Source organism: Erinaceus europaeus, chromosome 6, assembly GCF_950295315.1.
Source record: "Erinaceus europaeus chromosome 6, mEriEur2.1, whole genome shotgun sequence".
NCBI classification, from domain to species: Eukaryota; Metazoa; Chordata; class Mammalia; order Eulipotyphla; family Erinaceidae; genus Erinaceus; species Erinaceus europaeus.
The window spans coordinates 15,262,890-15,284,422 of NC_080167.1; the positions used below are offsets into that span (position 1 = coordinate 15,262,890).

The 21,533-nt window shown below is 45.5% G+C and overlaps 1 protein-coding gene and 1 non-coding gene across 5 annotated transcripts in view; one reads left to right on the top strand and one right to left on the bottom strand.

Moving 5' to 3' along the window:
• Nucleotides 1-21,533, top strand: part of TMEM120B (transmembrane protein 120B) — a 65,642-nt gene that overhangs the window by 24,028 nt on the left and 20,081 nt on the right. For all 4 annotated transcript variants that reach the window (XM_060193162.1, XM_016184960.2, XM_060193163.1 and 1 more), the window contains exons 2-5: nucleotides 9,732-9,850; nucleotides 12,885-13,001; nucleotides 18,638-18,697; nucleotides 20,078-20,173. In XM_060193162.1, the coding sequence (XP_060049145.1) occupies nucleotides 9,732-9,850; nucleotides 12,885-13,001; nucleotides 18,638-18,697; nucleotides 20,078-20,173 (392 nt within the window). The remainder of the gene's footprint in view (nucleotides 1-9,731; nucleotides 9,851-12,884; nucleotides 13,002-18,637; nucleotides 18,698-20,077; nucleotides 20,174-21,533) is intronic.
• Nucleotides 14,259-14,361, bottom strand: LOC132539199 (small nucleolar RNA U13). The gene has a single exon (XR_009550493.1). It is a non-coding gene; the product is annotated as a small nucleolar RNA U13 (small nucleolar RNA).

Here is a 21,533-nt window from a genome sequence, read left to right on the forward strand (position 1 = left end):
GACTCCCCTTCTCTTCCTTTCTAAGTCACACATACACCTATTACTACTTCTGAAAGTATTTCCTTTTTTCCTCTTCCCTCTCAGGGTCTTGATGGAATTGGAGTTCAGAGCCCTTTGGTCATCTTCCCGTAACATTTCTTCCCCTCTGGGGAGTATGGACCAAAATTCTTTATGGGGTGCAGAAGGTGGGAATTCTGACTTCTGTAATTGCTTCTCTGCTGGATGTGAGTGTTGACAGGTCAATCAATACCCCCAGCCTGTTTCTGTCTTTCCCTGTTGGGGTAGGGCTCTGGGGAGGTGAGGTCCTGGGGCATATTGGTGAGGTCTTCTGCCCAGACAGGTCAGGATACAATCATAGTAGCATCTGCAATTTGACAACCCAATTATTAACGAGCGAAAAGAGAAAGAACCAGATCATCACTGTGGCACATCCAATGTTGAGACAAACTCAGGACCTCATGCATGTGATGAAGTCTGGAGCTCTAGACACTGCACTTCCTCCCAGGCTGAAATATCCATTTGACTCATGGACTCTGTTGGTTGGGAATTTAGGTGGGGCATATAGGGGTGGCTTGGTTGTGCTGTGCTTCCTGACATCTTAACTGAGAAACTTGAATAGCTGGGAGTAACTCACCTGGCTGGGCCTGGAATCATCTGGAGGGTTTCTTTTCCCACATAGTACCTGAGCTGAAATGACAAGAAGTTTTGTCATAGTTGGAACTGTACATTTGCATGCTTCCATGTGACTGTTCTGTGGACTAGTTCCCAACCACTTGGGCTAATTGAATGTCTTGCTTCAAGAGTGTTCCAACAAATAAGGCAGATGCCAAGTGGCTTTCTATGAGTTTTTCTCAGAAATTGAATAGTGTCACTTCTGCCATATTTTATTGGTCAAACTAGTCAGAAGCCTGATTCAATTTTTTTTTTTTACTTTTTTATATTTATATTTATTTTCCCCTTTTTGTTGCCTTTGTTTTTTTATTGTTGTTGTAGTTATTATGTTCTTGATGTCATCATTGTTAGATGGGACAGGGAGAAATGGAGAGTGGAGGGAAGACAGAGAGGGAGAGAAAGAGAGACACCTGCAGACCTGTTTCACCACCTGTGAAGCAACGTCCCCCCCTGCAGTTGGGGAGCCAGGGCTCAAACTGGGATCCTTATGCTGGTCCTTGTGCTTTTCGCCATGTGCACTTAACCTGCTGCGTTACTGCCCGACTCCCGCCTGATTCAATTTAAAGAGAGGGAGCAGAGACCCTGTAATTGTCACAGGTGGGAAGCTCGATCACATCAGGGACCTATATTAGTTTGGCTGGGAAAGGGACATTGGGCTTTGGTTCCATCTCTAGGTTTTGTTGTTGTTATTTGTTTGCTTTAGAAAGAGGCAGAGAGCGCAGGGACCGGCGTAAGGATCCCAGTTCGAGCCCCCGGCTCCCCACCTGCAGGGGAGTCGCTTCACAGGCGGTGAAGCAGGTCTGCAGGTGTCTGTCTTTCTCTCCCCTCTCTCTCTGTCTTCCCCTCCTCTCTCCATTTCTCTCTGTCCTATCCAATAACAAAGCAACGTGAACAATGGCAATAATAACCGCAATGAGGCTGCAACAACTAGGGCAACAAAAAGGGGGAAAAAATGGCCTCCAGGAGCGGTGGATTCATGGTGCAGGCACCGAGCCCCAGCAATAACCCTGGAGGAAAAAAAAAAAAGAAAGAAAGAGGCAGAGACAGTCAGAGCACCACACCTAAGCTTCCTTTAATGTGGTGAGGGCTGGGGTCTGCACATGGCAAAGTAGCATATTACACAATGAGCTATTTTGCTGGCCCCATTTTTGGTTTTAAGTGAGTTGAATCTGATATCACTATAGCCCAGCCAGGGAAAGAGAATAGAGGACACACAGTTCCTTGTAAAAATATGGTGCCAGTGGCCCTGAGATGATGTGTGGAGGAGGTGCAGTAGATAAAGCATTGGACTCTCAAGCATGAGGTCTGGAGTTCAATCTCTGGCATCACCTATGCCAGAGTGATGCTCTGCTTTTTACATTTCTTTTCCCCCTCTTTATTTAATAAGTAAATCTTTTTTAAAATTTATTTATTCCCTTTTGTTGTCCTTGTTGTTTTATTGTTGTAGTTATTGTTGTTTTTATTGATGTCATCATTGTTGGATAGGACAGAGAGAAATGGAGAGAGGAGGGGAAGACAGAGAGGGGGAGAGAAAGACAGACACCTGCAGACCTGCTTCACCGCCTGTGAAGTGACTCCCCTGCAGGTGGGGAGCCAGGGGCTCCAACCGGGATCCTTATGCCGGTCCTTGCGCTTTGCGCCACCTGCGCTTAAACCGCTGCGCTACCGCCCGAATCCCTGTTGCCCTTGTTTTATTGTTGTAATTATTACTGCTGTTGTTATTGATGTCATTGTTGGATAGGACAAAGCGAAATGGAGAGAGAAGGGGAAGACAGAGAGGGGGAGAGAAAGATAGACACCTGCAGACCTGCTTCACCGCCTTTGAAGTGACTCTCCTGCAGGTGGGACTCCCCCCTCTGGGGGCTGGAACCCGGATCCTTACACTGGTCCTTGCACTTTGCGCCGCGTGCTGCGCTACCACCGGGCCCCCAGCTTGTTAATTTTTAAGCATATTGTCTTCACGTTTTACTTGTGAAATTAAATATTAATTCAGACTGAAGAGGTCCTGGTGAGCATCTGGCTGCTGATTTTGCAGTCTTTGTCTTTATCTCTCTGAGGTGGGACCCAGCGCCAAAAACTGCCAGGGCTCATTACCTTGGGTGGGGCACACTCATCAGGTGTGGGCAGCAGCCTTCTGAGCTGTGTGGCTTGGTTCTCCTTGTTGAATTCTGGATGCTTTCCTTTCTCATTGACAGCTTAAATATAGAGACTTGGTGGTGGGGGATCCTGGTTTGAGGCCCCGGCTCCCCACCTGCAGGGGAGTCACTTCACAAGCGGTGAAGCAGGTCTGCAGATGTCTATCTTTCTCTCCCCCTCTCTGTCTTCCCCTTCTCTCTCCATTTCTCTCTGTCCTATCCAACAACGACATCAGTAACAACAACAATAACTATAACAATAAAACAACAAGGGCAACAAAAGGGAATAAATAAGTAAAATAAATTTTAAAAATTACAAAAAAGGGGGGGAAAGATAGTGAGAAATAAGGGGCTGGGCATTGGCACACTCAGTTAAACACACATGTGAAAGAATCTGCAGGTGTCTATCTCCCTCCCCCCAATTTCTCTCTCTCATTGAATAAGATGGAGAAGAAAAAGAAAAAATGGCCGCCAGGAGCAATGGATTTGTGTAGTGCCAGACACTGAGCCCCAGGTATAACCCTTGAGGCAAAAATGATGAGCGATAGGAGGGAGACACCACAGCACCAGAGCTTTCACTGGTGCCCTGTTACTCCTATGTGGTGCTGGTCTCACACAGTACTTGCTCTACTGGGTCACCTGGACTCTTAGTTTTTGGTGAGAGCAAGTGAGGAGGCAGAACCAGAGGAACATAGGATACCCGGGAACAAACTCAGGGCTTCATGCTTGAGAGTCCAAGACAAATCTACTATGCCACCTCCCAGGCTACTGCCTGGACTCTTTAAACATGTGGCCATTCTGGAAGACAAAGGAAGCCTGAGGAATTCTGTAGACTAAAGAAGATAAGAAATAAGAATAGAAATGCAGGTGAGAGGCTGAGGAAGGCCCAGAATCTCACTAAAGAGCCAGTGAGGGGGGCCAGGTGGTGCACACTTGGTTAAGTGCTCACATTACTGTGTGCAAGGCCCCAGGTTCAATCTCCTGGTCCCCACCTGCAGGGGGAAAGCTTCACAAGTAGTGGAGCAGGGCTGCAGGTGTCTCTCTGTCTCTCTCCCTCTATCTCTCCCTTCTCTCTCTGTCTCTCTTTCTCTACCAGAGCACTGCTCAGCTCTGGTTTATGGTGGTGTGAGGGGATTGAACCTGGGACTTTGGAGCTTTAGGCATGAGAATCTCTTTGCATATGCTATCTACCCCTGCCCTCTCCCCTTCCCTCTCAATTTCTCTTGGTCTCTATTCAATAATAAAGAACTATATTTAAAAAAGAAAAGTGGGGGGAATCAGGCAGTAGCAGTGGGTTAAGTGCACATGGTGCCAGATGCAAGGGCTGGCGTAAGGATTTCGGTTGGAGCCCTGGCTCCCCACCTGCAGGGGAGTCGCTTCACAGGTGATGAAACAGGTCTGTAGGTGTCTTTCTCTCCCCCTCTCTTTCTTCTCCTGCTCTCTCTATTTCTCTCTATCCTATCCAACAATGATGGCATTAACAATAATTACAACAACAATAAAACAACAAGGACAACAAAAGGGAAAATAAATAATAAAAAAAATTTTTTTAAAAAGAGTTAATGAGCCTTGTTCGACCTTGGGTGGTATTTTGAGGTCATATGTTGTCTCCAGGTCTCATGATCTGTATTTGGTCTTTTAAAATATTTTGTTCTCAATCTTTATTGGATAGAGATGGGGGAAATCAAGAGGAAAAGGGGAGGTAGATAGGGAGAAATAAAGAGAGACACCTGCAGCACTGCTTCACTACTTGTGAAGCTTCCTCCCAGTGAGAGGGGAGCCAGAGGTTTGAATCCTTGTCCTTGCACATGGTAAAGTTTGCTGAACCACCACTCGACCCTTCTGTATTCACTGTGCTGTGGATATTTGAGAGAATGTCCTTGTTCTAAGGAAGGACTTGTATGCTGGAGTTTTGGGGAATAAATGTTGTCTACAATGAACTCCCAAATAGTCTAGAAAAGAAGCAAAAAAAAATTTTTTTTTTTTGGCAAAAAGACCTGGTAGTGGGAGATTGAGGCTTTGTAGACCATATGGGCTCTGTCACAACTATTCACTTTGCTGCTGTCACATCGCCAGAGTCACCATGGACAATGTGTGACTGAATGGGTGTGGCTGGGTGCCAAAGAAGTATATTTATGGCTGCTAAAAATCAATTTTACATCCTTCTCATGTGTGGTGAAAGTCTTTATTTGTTTTAATTAGGTCACTACTTGGCTTTGGCTTATGATGGTTCTAGGACTTGAACCTAGGACCTTGGAGACTCAAGCATGAAAGTCTTTTGCATAACCTTTATGCTGTTTTCTAGCCCTTCTCCTCCTCCTCTTTAAAATTTCTTTATTGAGGTATTAATGGTTTATAGTCAACAGTAAAATACAATAGTTTATACATATGTAACATTTTCTAGTTTTCAACATAACACAACCCCCACTAGGTTCTCTTTTGCCATCCTGTTCCAGGACCTGAACCCTCCCCCACACCCCAGAGTCTTTTACTTTGGCGCAATACACCAATTTCTAGCCCTTCTTTTTTTCATATTTATTTATTATTTATTCCCTTTTGTTGCCCTTGTTTTGTTGTTGTAGTTATGATTGATGTCATCGTTGTTGGATGGGACAGAGAAATGGAGAGAGGAGGGGAAGACAGAGAGGGAGAGAGAAAGATAGACACCTGTAGACTTGCTTCACTGCTTGTGAAGTGACTCCCCTGCAAGTGGGGCGCCGGGGGCTCGAACCGGGATCCTTACGAGGGTCCTTGCGCTTTGCATCACGTGTGCTTAACCCGCAGTGCTACCGCCCGACTCCCAGCCCTTCTTAACCATGTGAAAACCATTTCTATTTGACTTCTTTTTTTCTCTCTCTTTTTTTAAAAAAGATTTTATTTATTATTTATTTATTTATTTCTGGCCTCTGGGGTTCGGTGCCTGCACCACGAATCCACTGCTCCTAGAGGCTACTTTTTTTTTTTTTTTTAATATTCCCTTTTGTTGCTCTTGTTATTATTGTTGTAGTTATTGATGTAGTTCCTGTTGGATAGGACAGAGAGAAATGGAGAGAGGAGGGGAAGACAGAGAGGGGGAGAGAAAGACAGACACCTGCAGACCTGCTTCACCACCTGTGAAGTGACTCCCCTGCAGGTGGGGAGCCGGGGGCTCAAACCGGGATCCTTATGCGGGTACTTGCGCTTGGCGCCACGTGCACTTAACCCGCTGCGCTACCGCCCGACTCCCTAGAGGCTACTTTTTTCTTCCCTTTTGCTGCACTTTTTTTTTTTTCATCGTTGCGGTTATTATTGTTGTCATTGATGTTGTTGGACAGGACAGAGAGAAATAGAGGAGGGGGAGAGAAAGACAGACACCTGCAGACCTGCTTCACCGCCTGTGAATCGACTTCCCTGCAGTTGGGTGCCGGGGGTTCAAACCGGGATCCTTACGCTGGTCTTTGAGCTTAGCACCATGTGTCCTTAACCCACTGGCTACTGCCGGACTCCCAAGATTTTATTTATTAATGAGAAAGACAGGAGAGAAAGGAGGAGAAAGAATCAGACATCACTCTGATACATGTGCTGCCGGGGATTGAAGTCAGAACCTCATAGTTGAGAATCCAGTGCTTTATCCACTGCACCACCTCTGGATCCCTTTCCCTTTCCTTTACCAGAGGGATTCTCAGCTGTGGTTTATGGTGGTGGGCGGCTGTGAACCTGAAATCTTGGAGCCTCAGGCGTGAGAGTCTTTGCATAACCATTATGCTATCTCCCCTGACCTGAAAACGATTTCTAGTTTATTGCCCTAGTAAGATTAAGTACCCAGTGTGGCCTGTGTGTTGTATTTTTTTGTTGTTCTCAGGATTATTGATGGGGCTCTGTGCCTGCAGTATGAATCCACTGCTCCTGGTGACCATCTTTATTCCATTGTTGTAGTTGTTGCTGTTATTACTGTTATTGTTAGATAGGACAGAGAGAAATTGAGAGAAGAGGGGAAGATAGAGAGGGAGAGAAAGATAGATACTTGCAGACCTGCTTCACCGCTTGTGGGGAGCAGGGGGCTCAAACTGGGATTCTTGGGCAGGTCCTTGTGCTTTAGACTATATGAGCTTAACCTGCCTCACTACTGCCCGGCCCCCTTTATATTGTATTTTACATGCTTGATAGAGAAAAGAACACACATATGCTAATGTTGTTGAATCTAGGTAAAAATGAAAAGGTAGTTTTTTTTTTTTTTTTTGCCTCCTGGGTTATTGCTGGGCTCGGTGCCTGCATTACGAATCCACTGCTCCTGGAGGCCATTTTTTCCATTTTTGTTGCCCTTGTTATTGTTGTTATTGCTGTCGTTTTTTATAGTACAGAGAGAAATCAAGAGAGGAGAGGGAGACAAAGAGGGGGAGACAAAGATTTCTGCAGATCTGCTTCACTGCTTGTGCAGTGACCTCCCTGCAGGTGGGGAGCCGGGGGCTTGAACTGGTATCACGATGGTCTTTGTGCTTCTCACCATGTGCGCTTAACCTGCTGCACTACAGCCCGGCCCCCGAAAGGTAAATTATTTATTCTCTTTTTAAAGTTTTTCTGTAAGTTTGAACTTGATACACACACACACACACACACACACACACACACACATTATTGATTTCATATGAGAGAGGAAGAAACCAGAGGACATATAGCACCGGGGATTAACAAGGAGCCTCCAGCATACAAGTCCTGCACTCTATCAGTTGACCCATTCGCCTGGCCACAAGTTTGAAATTATTTTAAAATAAAATGTGAATCAAAGATAAATATCCAGGGGCTGGGGAGACAGCATAGTGTGATGCAAAAAGATTTTCATGGGGGCGGGGCGGGGTGGTAGCACAGCAGGTTAAGCGCACATGGCGCAAAGCTCAAGGACCTGCACAAGGATCCTGGTTTAAACTCCTGGCTCCCTACCTAGAGGGGGGTTGTTTCACAAGTGGTGAAGCAGGTCTGCAGGTGTCTTTTTCTCCTCCTCTCTGTCTCCCCCTCCTGTCTCTCGGTTTCTCTTTGCCCTATCCAACAACAGCAATGACAACGGTAACAATAAATCCAACAACAAGGGCAACAAAATGGGGAAAAAATGGCCTCCAAGAGCAGTGGATTCATAGTGCATGCACTGAGCTCCAGTGATAACCCTGGAGGCAAAAAAAATTAAAAGATTTTCATGCCTGAGGCACCAAAGGTTCCAGGTTCAATTCCCAGCACCAACCTAAGCCAGAGCTGAGCAGTGTTCTGGTTTGAGAGAAAGACACACTCAATTTTACTCTGTGGTGATCAAGGAGGGAGAGTGAAGGTATTATATGGATGTAGGGGTTAAGCCCTCTTATCTAAGTGTCAAAGGAGTTTTGCTTATCAAAGTTTGGATGCTGATCCAGACTGTTAACTGTTCCTTCACAGCTATCTTTTTCTCCTCCCCCTCCCCCTCCCCTCCCCCTCCCCCTCCCCTCCCCCTCCCCCTCCTCCTCCTCCTCCTCTTCCTCCTCCTCTTCCTCCATTTATTTGGTGGTGGGATTGTCATCTCCAGGGCTTCACTGCTCTGGACTGACTTTTTTTTTTTTTTTTTCCTCCTCCAGGGTTATTGCTGGGCTCGGTGCCTGCACCATGAATCCACCGCTCCTGGAGGCCATTTTTTTCCCCTTTTGTTGCCCTTGTTGTAGCTTCGCTGTGGCTATTATTATTGCCCTTGTTGACGCAATTCGTTGTTGGATAGGACAGAGAGAAATGGAGAGAGGAGGGGAAGACAGAGAAGGGGAGAGAAAGATAGACACCTGCAGACCTGCTCCACCGCCTGTGAAGCGACTCCCCTGCAGGTGGGGAGCCGGGGGCTCGAACCGGGATCCTTACGCCGGTCCCTGCGCTTTGCGCCACTTGCGCTTAACCCTCTGCGCCACCGCCAGGCCCCCTCTGGGCTGACTTTTTAAGTTTATTTTTTATTAGAGATAGAGAGAAATTGAGATGGGGGGAGACAGAGAGAGAATGAGTCAGAGACACACCTGAAGACCTGTTTCACCATTCATGAAACTTTCCCCCTGCAGGTAGGACCAGGGGCTTGAACCTGGGTCCTTGAGAACCATAGTGTGTGTTCTTAATCAGGTGCGCCACAGCCTGGCCCCCATAAACTGACTTTTCAAGGTAGAAACAGAGTGGTCTGGGAGGTTGTGCAGTGGATAAAGCATTGGACTCTTTTTTTAAAAAAAATATTTATTTATTTGTTCTCTTTTGTTGCCCTTATTTTTTATTATTGTAGTTATTATTGTTGTCATTGTTGGATAGGACAGAGAGAAATGGAGAGAGGAGGAGAAGATGGGGAGAGAAAGATAGACACCTGCAGACCTGCTTCACTGCTTGTGAAGCAACTCTCCTGCAGGGAGGAGCTGGGGTCTTGAACTGGGATCCTTACTCTGGTCCTTAGGCTTTGCGCCACGTGTGCTTAACCAGCTGTGCTACTACCCAACTCCCAGCATTGGACTCTTAAGCATGAGGTCCTGAGTTCAGTCCCCTGCAGCACATGTACCAGAGTGATGTCTGGTTCTTTCTGTCTCTACTCCTATCTTTCTCATTAATAAATAAAATCCCAAAAAGGAAAAAGAAAAAAGAAAGAAAGACAGTGAGAGAGAAAGATAGACAACTGCAGACCTGCTTCACCGCTTGTGAAGTGACTCCTCTGCAAATGGGGAGCCAGGGCTTGAACTGGGTTCCCCTTGTGCCGGTCGTTGCGCTTCGCGCCATGTGTGCTTAACCCGCTCACTACCACCTGACTCCCCCAATCTTCGTTTTCTAAGCCTAAGGAGTTGTAATTGTATTGCCTTAGCTGTCAAACTGTGACCTCTGTAGTCACTTTCCCTGACACAAGCAAGCTATGAGAAATGAGAGATAACTAACGGCCTCCCACATGCCCTGCTCGGGCTCCTCATCCCTCAGGAGACACACCGGATCTACAAGCAGAAGCTGGAGGAGCTGACAGCATTGCAGACTCAGTGTAGTGCCTCCATCCACAAGCAGAAGTCGAGACTGAAGGACTTGAAGCGCACACTCCAGAGGTAAGTGGGATGCAGCTCCAATGTGCCCTAGTTTGCAGGGTCAGACAACCAACTCCAAAAGTGGCTTGGCTAGAGTGGGGAGGTGGGGGGAAGGGTTAGGGAGGGGAGAGAAGCCAGGGATCAAACCCATGCACCCTACCCCCAAGCTACATCATCAGCCTTGGAGTGGTAAATATAATGGAAAAAAACTAGGAGTAGCTTCAGGCATTGCTAGATCCAGAGGCCAAAGGGTGTTCTTTGGAATCTGTGTTCTTTTCTCTGAATTCTGCCTTTCTGTAAGCCAGCTTCCCTCAAAGGCTGATTGTGTCCTCATGTCAGGGGCATGACTGCCAGCAGCTTATGTCCTCCAGCCATATTTCCTACTGGCTTGGCCAGCCCAGCAGAATGAGAGCCTGCCTATCAATGAGTTCTGGGTATGACACTCATTGGCTCGAACTGGTCACATGGCCATTCACGAGCCAATTACTGTCTCTAGTCAAAACTAGGTCATTTGCTCAGTTTATGGACTTGGGAGTGAGGGGGCTTAACTTGATTCACATGTGGGTGAGGGAGACAGTTCAAGCTAGTTCCCAGGTGGAATTCATGATTCAGGAAGTGCTCTCATCCCTGCAGGGGAAGGGGCCCAGTGGGTGCTGGAACCCCAGGGCAGGTGGGGAAAGTGAGGGTCTGAGTGGCTTATCCCAGGTCAGCTAGCTGGGACTCCATTCCAAAGTTCATGCTTCTTATTCAGTTTTTCCCTCCCCTCCTGAACAGGTTTTTGGACAGGTGCCATTTTGGAAATGGAGGTGTATTAGTCTCAGTAGAGAGTGGATAGTTCCATGTAATGACATCAGCACTTTTGGAAAGACACTCTACTGATGGCAGGATTTTAGAATCTTTATTTTTATTTTTTATTTATTTTAATGAGACAGAGAAAGAGGGAAAGATATAGAGAAAGAGGGGACACACACACACACACACACACACACACCACTGCTTAGCTCTGGCTTATGGTGGTGCTGGGGATTGAACCTGGAACCTCAGAACCTCAAGCATGAAAGTCTTTTGTACAACCATTATGGTAACTCCCCAACCCTTTAGAATCTTTTAAAGAATTTTTTAAAAAAATCTTTATTTATTAGATAGAGACAGCCAGAAATGGAGAGGGAAGGGGGTGACAGAGGGGAAAAGAGACAGAGAGACACCTGCATCCCTGCTTCACCACTTGTGAAGCTTTCCCCTTGCAGGTGGGGACTGGGGGCTTGAACTTGGGTCCTTGGGCACTGTAGCATGTGCACTCAACCAGGTGCACCACCACCCAGCCCCTAGAATCTTTTTATTTATTTATTTTGTGGAGCTGGGGCCTCATACGTGCATGATTTCACTTCTCTCAGACTGACATTTTCTTTAGATATAGAGACACAGAGAGGAGAGACACCACAGCACTGGGGCTTCCTCTGGTGCTGTGGCTCCTGTGTGGATCTAGGGCTTGAACCTGGGCCACATACCCATGCTACACCCTGTGATTTGTGTCTCCAGCCCAGGACCTGAGAATCTCTCATCAGTCTAGGGGTTTTCAGCCTCAGCACTGTTCATAATTCTTTGGTGCAGTGGTCTGTCCTGTGCACTGCAGGGTGTTTGTCAGTATCCTGGCCTTTATGTCACTCCTATTGTGACAGTGAAATTGCTCTCAGACATGACCAGTGACACCAGTTAACCATGGCATTGCGAGATTGCCGCATACGAACGCTTGCTCTTCCATGAGTGTGCTTATTGATTTTTTTTTCTAGTCTGGAGCATTAAATACCATCAGAGATAGCAGTCAGTCCCTGATTGGTTGACATCTTTTTTCTTTAAGAATTAAAAAAAATATATATATTTATTTATTCCTTTTTGTTGCCCTTGTTGTTTTAATTGTTATAGTTATTATTGTTGGTGGTGGTGTCATTGCTGTTGGATAGGACAGAGAGAAGAGGAGGGGAAGAGAGAGAGGGGGAGAGAAAGACAGACACCTGCAGACCTGCTTCACCGCCTGTGAAGCGACTCCCCTGCAGGTGGGGAGCCAGGGGCTCGAACCGGGATCCTTATGCCGGTCCTTGTGCTATCTTATACAACTTTTTTATTTCTAAAATGTATTCATTAATGGGGGACTGAGAGGGAGAGGGAGATGGAGAGAGAATACCAGATCATTACTCTGGCACATGTGATGTCTGGATTGAATTCCACACCTTGCGCTTGAGAGTCCAGTGTCTTATTCACTGCACCACTCCCCAGGCCATATCTTATACTTTCAAAGCCCCTTCCTGCCTGTCTCTTAGTAATCTTGCAGATACTCCTTCGGACTAGTGTATAGGTATCCTTTGTTCTGCATTGATGTGTCATGTTGTAAATGCTCCTCACCACACTGACTCACTTACTCCTTACAGTGTATCTTCCAGGTAGGCTTGTTGTGTTCCCATTTATCAGGTATGGAAGAACAGGCTGGCTGGTCAGGCGGTGGTACATCGGCTAAGCACACATAATACAAAGTGCAAGGTCCAGGATTTGAGCCCCTGGCTCCCCACCAGCAGGGAGGATGCTTCACAAGTAGTGAAGCACAGGTGTCTGTCTGTCTTTCTCTCTCTCTCCCTCACTATCTCCCCATCCTCTCAGTTTCTCTCTGTCCTATCCAATAAAAAAGAAAAAAAGGCCTCCAGGAGCAGCAGATTTGTCCTGCTGGCACTGAGCCCCAGCCATAACAAAGAAAGGAAGGGAATGACAAGTGGTAGAGTAGGGTTTCAGGTGTCTTTCTGTCTTCCTCTCCCACTCTGTCTCCCCAACTCCTCCAGTTCATCTCTTTCTCTATCCAATAATAAATAAATTAAAAAAAAAAAACAGATTGTGAGCTTAAAAGACTTCCCCAAGGTCCTGGTCTAGTAGGGAGCCAGCATGGAACCTAGATAGTATAGAGGGAGAATTGAGGATATGGAAAGATAGGAATGGTTTCTACTACTTCCAGATTCTTTCTCCAGTCTCATGCCCTCTGCTTCTCTTGTGCCCACACCTCTGACTGCAGATACAAGCACCATGCTAGCCAGGAGGAGGCAGAGCTCATTCAGCAGATGGGCACCAACGTCAAGGAGCGGCAGAACATCTTCTTTGACATGGAAGCCTACCTGCCAAAGAAGAACGGGTAGGAGCTGGGAACCTACCCTGACCCAGAACAACTGGTCCCTGGGAATCTGTTGCCTTCTGTGGTCTGGGGTGGGAGAAAAGATGGAAGCGAGAGCAGGAATTAAAAGGCATCTTCCTCACACATTTCTCCATGACTTCAGCAGAGAACTTCAGCTGCCTCCATGTGGTAGAGACATTCCTGAGAGGGCACTTAGTAAAGTGTGTGTTCTGGGTGAGCTAGCTCCTGGCCTCTTGACAGAGCATGTAGAAGGAGGCAGATGAAAAACCTGGTTCCCAGCACTGCTACTTTGCTGGTGCTACATGGTGTCAGGAGAAAAAGCATTCTCTCCCAGATTGTCCACCGTCTGCCTCATGCTGTGTGGGGTTTCTCATGCCATTCGTCATTTTATCCTCAACAGCCTGGTGAGGAAGATCAAGGTATTCTGATTCTACAAGGTTCTGAGGCACTAGGGGATATCTTGTTGAGGTAACTCAGCTTGGGTTTGACCAAACCAGGTTATGAATACTGGGCAATCTGACTCCTGTGCTCATGTTCTTCCTCTCACTTTCTTCAGAGAAGTCCCATCATCTCCCTCAAGTGACATCACCGTCACCTTGTCTCAGAGAGAGAGGCTCACGGTGTTGGCTCTGTGGATTGCCCATCCATCACTTTGCCCTGACTCGTTTTCCTAGTGTGACCAAACACTGAAACAGAGCCTCCTACCAAGAGCTGTGCTAACCCTGTTCCATTTTTTTTTTTTAATATTTGTTGATTTTATTTTATGAGAGAGAGCACAGCACAGCTCAGCTCCATTGTGCATGGTGCTGGGGATAGACTTCATGCATGTGAATCCAGCGCTGTGCCCATTTACCTTTCCTTTCACTCTCATCTCCAGTGTGTGAGTTTTCTCTCGAGGCAGGCTTTCTCTGCAAGCTGACCCCTGCAGCTCTGGGCTTGCATGTGCCCAGCAAGTCCTGTAGAGAAAGCCTGCTCCCTAGTACTCTTGGAAAAAAGTACCAGGGCTGATTTGCATTGACCTTGATTGTGGCTATTCCGGAGCCAGTCAAGAAGATGCCGTGCTTTGATTGGATGAACCTGGTGTTCCTTCCTCCAGAGCCGGGGATGTGGGGGTGGTGGTGAGTGATTCTCTGAAGAGAAGTTGCACTGCTCTTTCAGGAAGTAGGGGCTCTATGAAGGGGGTGGGGTCAACAGATGTTCTTTTCACAGCTTTGCTTCAGCTACACTAGATAGGAAATGTTATTTATTTTTTTTCCATATCAGATGGATAATGGGCTGATGTAATAACAAGGTTTATAGGTGGTACATCTTACACAACCATGTAAAAACCAGTCGTCACACTTATGAACCACAAAAATATATTTAAATTTTTTAAATAAATGAGTGTCTTTTAAAAATTATTTTATTTATTTTAATGAGAGATACAGAGAGAAATGTGCTGTAAGTCATTAATGGCGATGACTGGTTAACATTGTGAATATACTAGAAACCACTAAACTGTATTCTGCAAAAGACTAATACTATGGTATGTGAATTACATACCAATAGAAAAAAGAATGTATACAGCAACTTTCTTCATAATAACTGAAAACTGAAGTCAAGCCAGATGTTCATCAGCAGTAGAATCATGTGTTGAGATCTAGCCACACAATGAAAAAAGGAACTACTGTGGGACAGAGAATGGGATGACTCTCACAGACTGGCATTGAGGAAAAGAAGCCAGACACGGAATCTAACACACTGTACAGTCACATGTTGCTTAACAATGGGAATAGGTCCAGAGAAATGTGTTGCGAGGTGACTTCGTTGTTGTGTGAACATCATGGTATGTAATTACACACACAGATGCAATAGTTTTCTGTCTACCCAGGCTAGGTGATGAAGCTGATCGGATCTGGTGTTGATTACATGCCTGCGTTAAACACATGGAAGTCTATTAGGTTGATGCTTAAGATTTAAGGGGTCTGGGATGTGGCATAGTGTTGACTCTCTAGAATGAAGTCCTTAGTTTGATTCTTGCCACTGTGTATGCCAGAAATGGTGCTGTGGTTCACTTTTCTCTTCTTTCTGTAATGCATCAATAAGTCTTTTAATTTTTTTTTTTTTTTAACTGCCAGCAGGGTCATCACTGGGGCCTGTACTATGAATCCACTGTACTCGAGGGCCAGCCCCTCCCTCCTTCCCTCCTTCCCTATCTCCTCCTTCTGTTTATCTTTCCTTCCTTTTTTCTTTTCTTTTCTTTTCTTTCTTTCTTTCTTTCTTTCTTTCTTTCTTTCTTTCTTTCTTTCTTTCTAAGATTTTATTTATTAATGAAAAAGATAGGAGGGAGAGAGAGAGAAAGAACCAGACATCGCTCTGGTACATGCACTGCAGGAAATTGAACTCAGGACCTCGTGCTTGAGAGTCTAGTGCCTTAGCCACTGTGCCACCTCCCAGACCCCCCCTTCTTCCTTCCTTCCTTCCTTCCTTCCTTCCTTCCTTCCTTCCTTCCTTCCTTCCTTCTTCCCTCCCTCCTTCCTCCCTCCCTCCCTCCCTCCCTCTTTTCTTTCTCTCTCTCTTCCTTACTTCCTTTCTTTCTTTCTCTCTTCCTTTCTTTCTTTCTTTTTGATAGAGACAGGAGTTGAAGGGGCCGGGCAGTAGTGCACCTGGTTAAGCACACACATTACAGTGCACAAAGACCCCAGACCAAGCCCCTGGTTCCCACCTACAGGAGGAAAGCTTCACAAGTGGTGAAGCAGAGTTGCAGGTGTCTTTGTCTCTTTCCCTCTCAATTTCTCTCTGTCCCTATGCAATAATAAGTTGAAAAAAACTTTAAGGTTTAAAAAAGAGAATGAGACAGAAGTTGAGAGGGAAGAGGGAGACAGAGAGGAAGAGAGAAAAAGAAATGCCCAAAGGACTACTTCACCATTCTTGAAGCCTCCCTGCTGCAGGTGGAGGTACAGGGGACTTGAACCCAGGTCCTTGCACATGATAATGTGTGCACAGTATTAGATGCACCAAGAGTTGATCACTAATAAATCATCTTTTATTTTTTAATAATTTATTAATAGTTTGTTACAAGATTCTAGGACTACAATGTAGAGTTCCGTATCACACCCACCATCAAAGTTCTGTGTCCCCACCCTCCACTCCCTAGATAGCCATCATAGTTTTCACAAGTTTTACAGATAGTTGGCATGCTTCTGTTTTGTCTGGATTTTTTTTTTTTTTGGCAAGTTCATGTAAATCAGATCTCTAGATTTCGTATATAAGTGAAACCATCTGGTGGTTGACTTTCATCTCTATTTTGTTCCAAAGGACATATATAATCTTTTTTGATCCCAGAGTAGTAGTTCATGAAATATATATCCCATAACTTCTTTAGCCAATCGTCTGTTTGGCATTTAGGCTGCTTTCAGTCTTTGGCTATTGTGAATAATGCAGCTATGAGCACAGGAGTGCATATATCTCTTCATATATATATATATGCTTATTTTTTATTCGCTTTTGTTGCCCATGTTGTTTTATTGTTGTAGTTATTATTGTTGTCATCGTTACTGGATAGGACAGAGAGAAATGGAGAGAGGAGGGGAAGACAGAGAGGGGGAGAGAAAGATAGATACCTGCAGACCTGCTTCACCGCCTGTGAAGCGACTCCCCTGCAGGTGGGGAGCTGGAGGCTTGAACCGGGATCCTTACGCTGGTCCTTGTGCTTTGCGCCATGTGCGCTTAACCCGCTGCGCTACTGCCCGACTCCCATGTCTCTTCTAATTAGTGTTTGAGTGTCCACTGGATACATGCCTAAGAGTGGTATTACTGGATCATAAAGTACTTTCATTTTTATTTAAGAACTCTCCATACGGTCTTCCAAAGGGGCTGTACCAGTTTGCATTCCCACCAGCAGTGTAGCAGAGTTCCCTTGTCTCCACAACCTCTCTAACACCTGCCATTTTCTGGTTTGTTGATGGTTAAGCCATTCTCTCAGGTGTGAGATGGTATCAATGTAGTTTTAATTTACATTTCTCTAGTGATAAGTGAAATGGAGTAATTCCTCATGTGAAGTGGGCCATGTGAATCTCTTCTTTTTCTTCTTCTTCTTCTTCTTCTTCTTCTTCTTCTTCTTCTTCTTCTTCTTCAGAAAACTGTTTAGTTATTGAGAGGGAGGGGGTTGATCGAGAGGGAGAGAGAGACAAAGAGACACCTGCAGCACTGCCTCACCACTTGCAAAGCTATCCCCCTGCAAGTGGGGGCCAGGGTCTCAAACCTGGGTCCTTGTGCGTTGTAACACATGCACTCAACCAGGTGCACCACCACCTGTCCCCTTTGGCTCCCTTTTTTTATTGGATTATTTTTTCTTTTTCTTTTTCTTTTTTTTTTTTTGTAGATCTGTACCAATTCTGTATAGATGTTTGATATTAGTTGTTTGAGTAAATCATATTTTAAAGTGAGGATTTGTGCAATTGTGAAAGTTTTATCTTAATTGTACTTATTTATTTTCAGTGTTATTAAGAGAGAATTTATTAGAAAAGGATAGTAAAGAACTGGGGAGATAGCATAATTTGCAAAAAGACTTTCATGCCTGAGGCTCTGAGGCCCTAGGTTCAGTGTCCAGCACTATGACAAGCTAAAGCTGAGCAACCCTCTGAAAAAAGTAGAAAAGAGAAAAGAACAATACTTTGTATAGGTACCAAGCGCTAACTGATTGTACTACTGGGCTCTGGATAGTACTCTTTATAAAGGAAGAGAGGGCATGAAGTGGGTCTGCTATGTCTTCATTTTAGAGAACCCTTTCTAAATTGACCTAGAGATTCTACACATACCTTTATCTCATTGTCTAGAACCCAGTCACATGCTCACATCTGGTTACAAGGGAGTCTGGGAAATCTGGACTCTAAATGAGCTAAAATGGGGGGGAAAAATGGGTCAGAAATGACAACCATGTGTCACTATTATTGTGTTTTCTTTTTTTTTGCCTCTAGGGTTATTGCTGGGACTCAGTGCAAATCCACTGCTCCTGGAGGCTATTTTTCCTCCTTTGTTGCCCTTGTTGTTTATTGTGTTGTTATTATTGCTGTCATTGTTGTTGGATAAGACAGAAATGGAGAGAGGAGGGGAAGACAGAGAGGGGGAGAGAAAGATAGACACCTGCAAACCTGCTTCACTGCTTGTGAAGCAACTCCCCTGCAGGTGGGGAGCTGGGAGCTCAAACCGGGATCCTTATGTTGGTCCTTGTGCTTTGTGCCATGTGCACTTAACCTGCTGTGCTACCGTATTTTGGTCATCTCCAGGAGCTTCACTGCTTTGGTCTGACTTTTTTTTCCTCCCAGATAGATACAGAGGCAGAAAGAGAAAGAGAGAAAGACACCATTAGGACCAAAGCTTCCTTCACTGTGGTGGAGGCAGGGCTCAAACCTGGGCTGTGTACATAACATAACCTGGGCTGTGCATGTTCAAGTGAATTATTTTGCCACTCCTTGCGTTTTTTAGTTAATCATGGTTCTCTGTCATAATCACTGTCAGTGAGAATTACTGCTGAGCTTATTTAGCATCTTGTCTTCTAAAAGTCACTCATGGTGAGTTTATTCTGTTTGTTTTTTGTTGGAGTCTCTGGGGAAGAGGGTGTTAAGGAACATGACCTCAAAATTCTTTCATTCCAGACTCTACTTAAATCTAGTCCTTGGTAATGTGAATGTGACCCTTCTCAGCAACCAGGCCAAGTAAGTATCCCCCACCTGGCTTTACTTTGCTTTTCCAACTCATGAAAGATGGGATCAAGCTAAACATTTTGCATAAATTAAAAAAATATCAGTTGGGCCTCTTGGTCTTTGACCCTCCCCATTTTAGGGAGACCATTTGGGGTAGGCCCTTTCCTCCTCTTTTTTTTTTTTTTTTTCTACCAGAGTACTGCTCTGGCTTATGGTGGTGTGGGGGAACTGAACCTGGGACTTTGGAGCCTCAGGCATGAGAGTCTCTTTGCATAACCATTATGTTATCTACCTCTGCCCAAGTCCCTTTCTTTCTTGAACAAAGTTAGTATGTTGGGTGATACCTTCCCATGAGAAATGTTTTCTATCCTTTCCATATCTTAGCACATGCATTTTCCCCAGGACACAGACAGTTCTGTCCACCCTACACCAGTTTCTGGAGGAAATTAGAGCCTTGGTGTTTCTGTCACAGTAGCTGATTGGGGCAGGAGAGCCTGTCTGACCCTATTCTGGCCAGGAGCCATGAACCTGGAGACCAGGCACATGGGAAGCTTTGTACTCTGATTCAGTCCTTCACTGATCATCTCCATACAGTCAAGGTCTCTCCTGTAGTGGGATGGGAAGGCCCTCTTGGGGTGTTGTTGGCAGTAGGTTAAGTAAGGAATTCGTGAGACTGAGGGTGCCACCACTAGGTGGAATATGACTTCATTACTGTAACTATAGAAAAGTTAGTTATGTGGGTTAAGCGCACGTGGCGCAAAGCGCAGGGATCGGCGTAAGGATCCCGGTTCGAGCCCCCGGCTCCCCACCTGCAGGGGAGTCGCTTCACGGGCTGTGAAGCAGGTCTGCAGGTGTCTATCTTTCTCTCCCCTCTCTCTCTGTCTTCCCCTCCTCTCTCCATTTCTCTCTGTCCTATCCAACAACAAAGCAACGTCAACAATGGCAATAATAACCGCAACGAGGCTGCAACAACTAGGGCAACAAAAAGGGGGAAAAATGGCCTCCAGGAGCGGTGGATTCATGGTGCAGGCACCGAGCCCAGCAATAACCCTGGAGGAAAAAAAAAAAAAAAGAAAAGAAAAGTTAGTTATAGGGAGCTGGGTGGTAGCGCAGCAGGTTAAGCACATGTGGCACTAAGCACAAGGACCTGCGTAAGGATCCTGGTTCGAGTCCCCGGCTCCCCACCTGCAGGGGGTCGCTTCACAGGCAGTGAAGCATGTTTGTAGGTGTCTGTCTTTCTCTTCCCCTCTCTGTCTTCTCCTCTCTCCATTTCTCTCTGTCCTATCCAACAACAATAACTACAATAATAAAAAAAAAAAACAAGGACAACAAAAAGGGAATAATAAATATTTTTTAAAAAGTTAGTTATACAACCTTTTCTTGTCACTGTAGATTTGCATACAAGGATGAGTATGAGAAGTTCAAGCTCTACCTGACCATCATCCTGCTTCTGGGGGCTGTGGCATGTCGATTTGTCCTTCATTACAGGTAATGGGTGATGTATGTGTGGGCCTCTTGGGGGTGTGGAAGCTTGAGAAGAGGGGTCCAGGATCTCTCCTGCTTGTGAAACATTTGGTGTGATAAAGCATAGTGGGAGAAAGGACTATTTGTCATGGGAAATAGCCGACCAGTCTACCTACATCCTCTAGCAAGTACCTATGCTGACCATTGGTAGAGAAGCCTTACATAGCAGCATGGTTGAGGAAGTCTGTGAGGTTGCTATTCAGTGTCCTGTTACTCAGCCACAGCATGAACGAAGTACCAGAACTTTGTGATGTAGGTAAACTTTGAAAAGAGTTCACAAAAAGGGGGGCAGGTGGTGGCACACCTGGTTAAGTGCACACATGACAGTGCACGAGAACCCAGGTTCAAGTCCCTGGTCCCCACCTGCAGGGGGAAAGCTTCGAGAGTGGTGAAGCAAGAAGGGCTCCAGGTGTCTCTCTGTCTCTTTCTGTCTGTCTCTCTCTCTCTCTCCCTATTTCTTTCAGTCTCTATCCAATAATAAGTAAATAAAGACTAAGAAATATTAAAAAGGGAGTCGGGCGGTAGCACAGCGGGTTAAGCACACATGGCGCAAAGCACAAGGATTGGCGTAAGGATCCCTGTTCGAGCCCCTGGCTCCCCTCCTGCATGGGAGTCGCTTCACAGGCAGTGAAGGCAGGTCTGCAGGTGTCTTATCTTTCTCTCCCCCTCTGTCTTCCCCTCCTCTCTCCATTTCTCTCTGTCCTATTCAACAACGACGACATCAATAACAAGAACAATAATAACTACAACAGTAAAACAACAAGGGCAACAAAAGGAAATGAATAAATAATAAAAAAATAAAATTGAAAAAAAACTTAAAAAAAAAAAGATTCCACAGTGTAAAAGAAGCCATTCAAACCAGATCATAGAGTGTATGTTTCATTTAGATGAAATGTCCAGAATAGGCAAATCCCCGGAGTGGTTGCCAGAGACTGGGGTGGGGAGGGGAGATGGGGAGTAACTGAAAATGGGTTAGGAGCTTCTTTGGAGTGATGAGCATTCTGGAGTTAGTGATGATCGTGTTCAACCCTGTGACTATACTACATAAAACTGCTAAATTGTATCCTATAAAAGGCAGATTATTTTTAGGGCATGTGAATTTTATCTCAGTTACAAAAAGAAGGAAGAGAAAGAACAATAGAAAGAGAGGAAGAAAGAAAGAAAAGGAAGTAAGGGGCTGGGCAGTAGCACACCAGGTGAAGGACACATAATGTGAAGCGCAAGGATCCCTGTTCCAGCCCCCGGCTCCCCACCTGAAGGGGAGTGGGTTGCTTCACAGGCAGTAAAGCAGGTCTGCAGGTGTCTGTCTTTCTCTTCCCCCCTC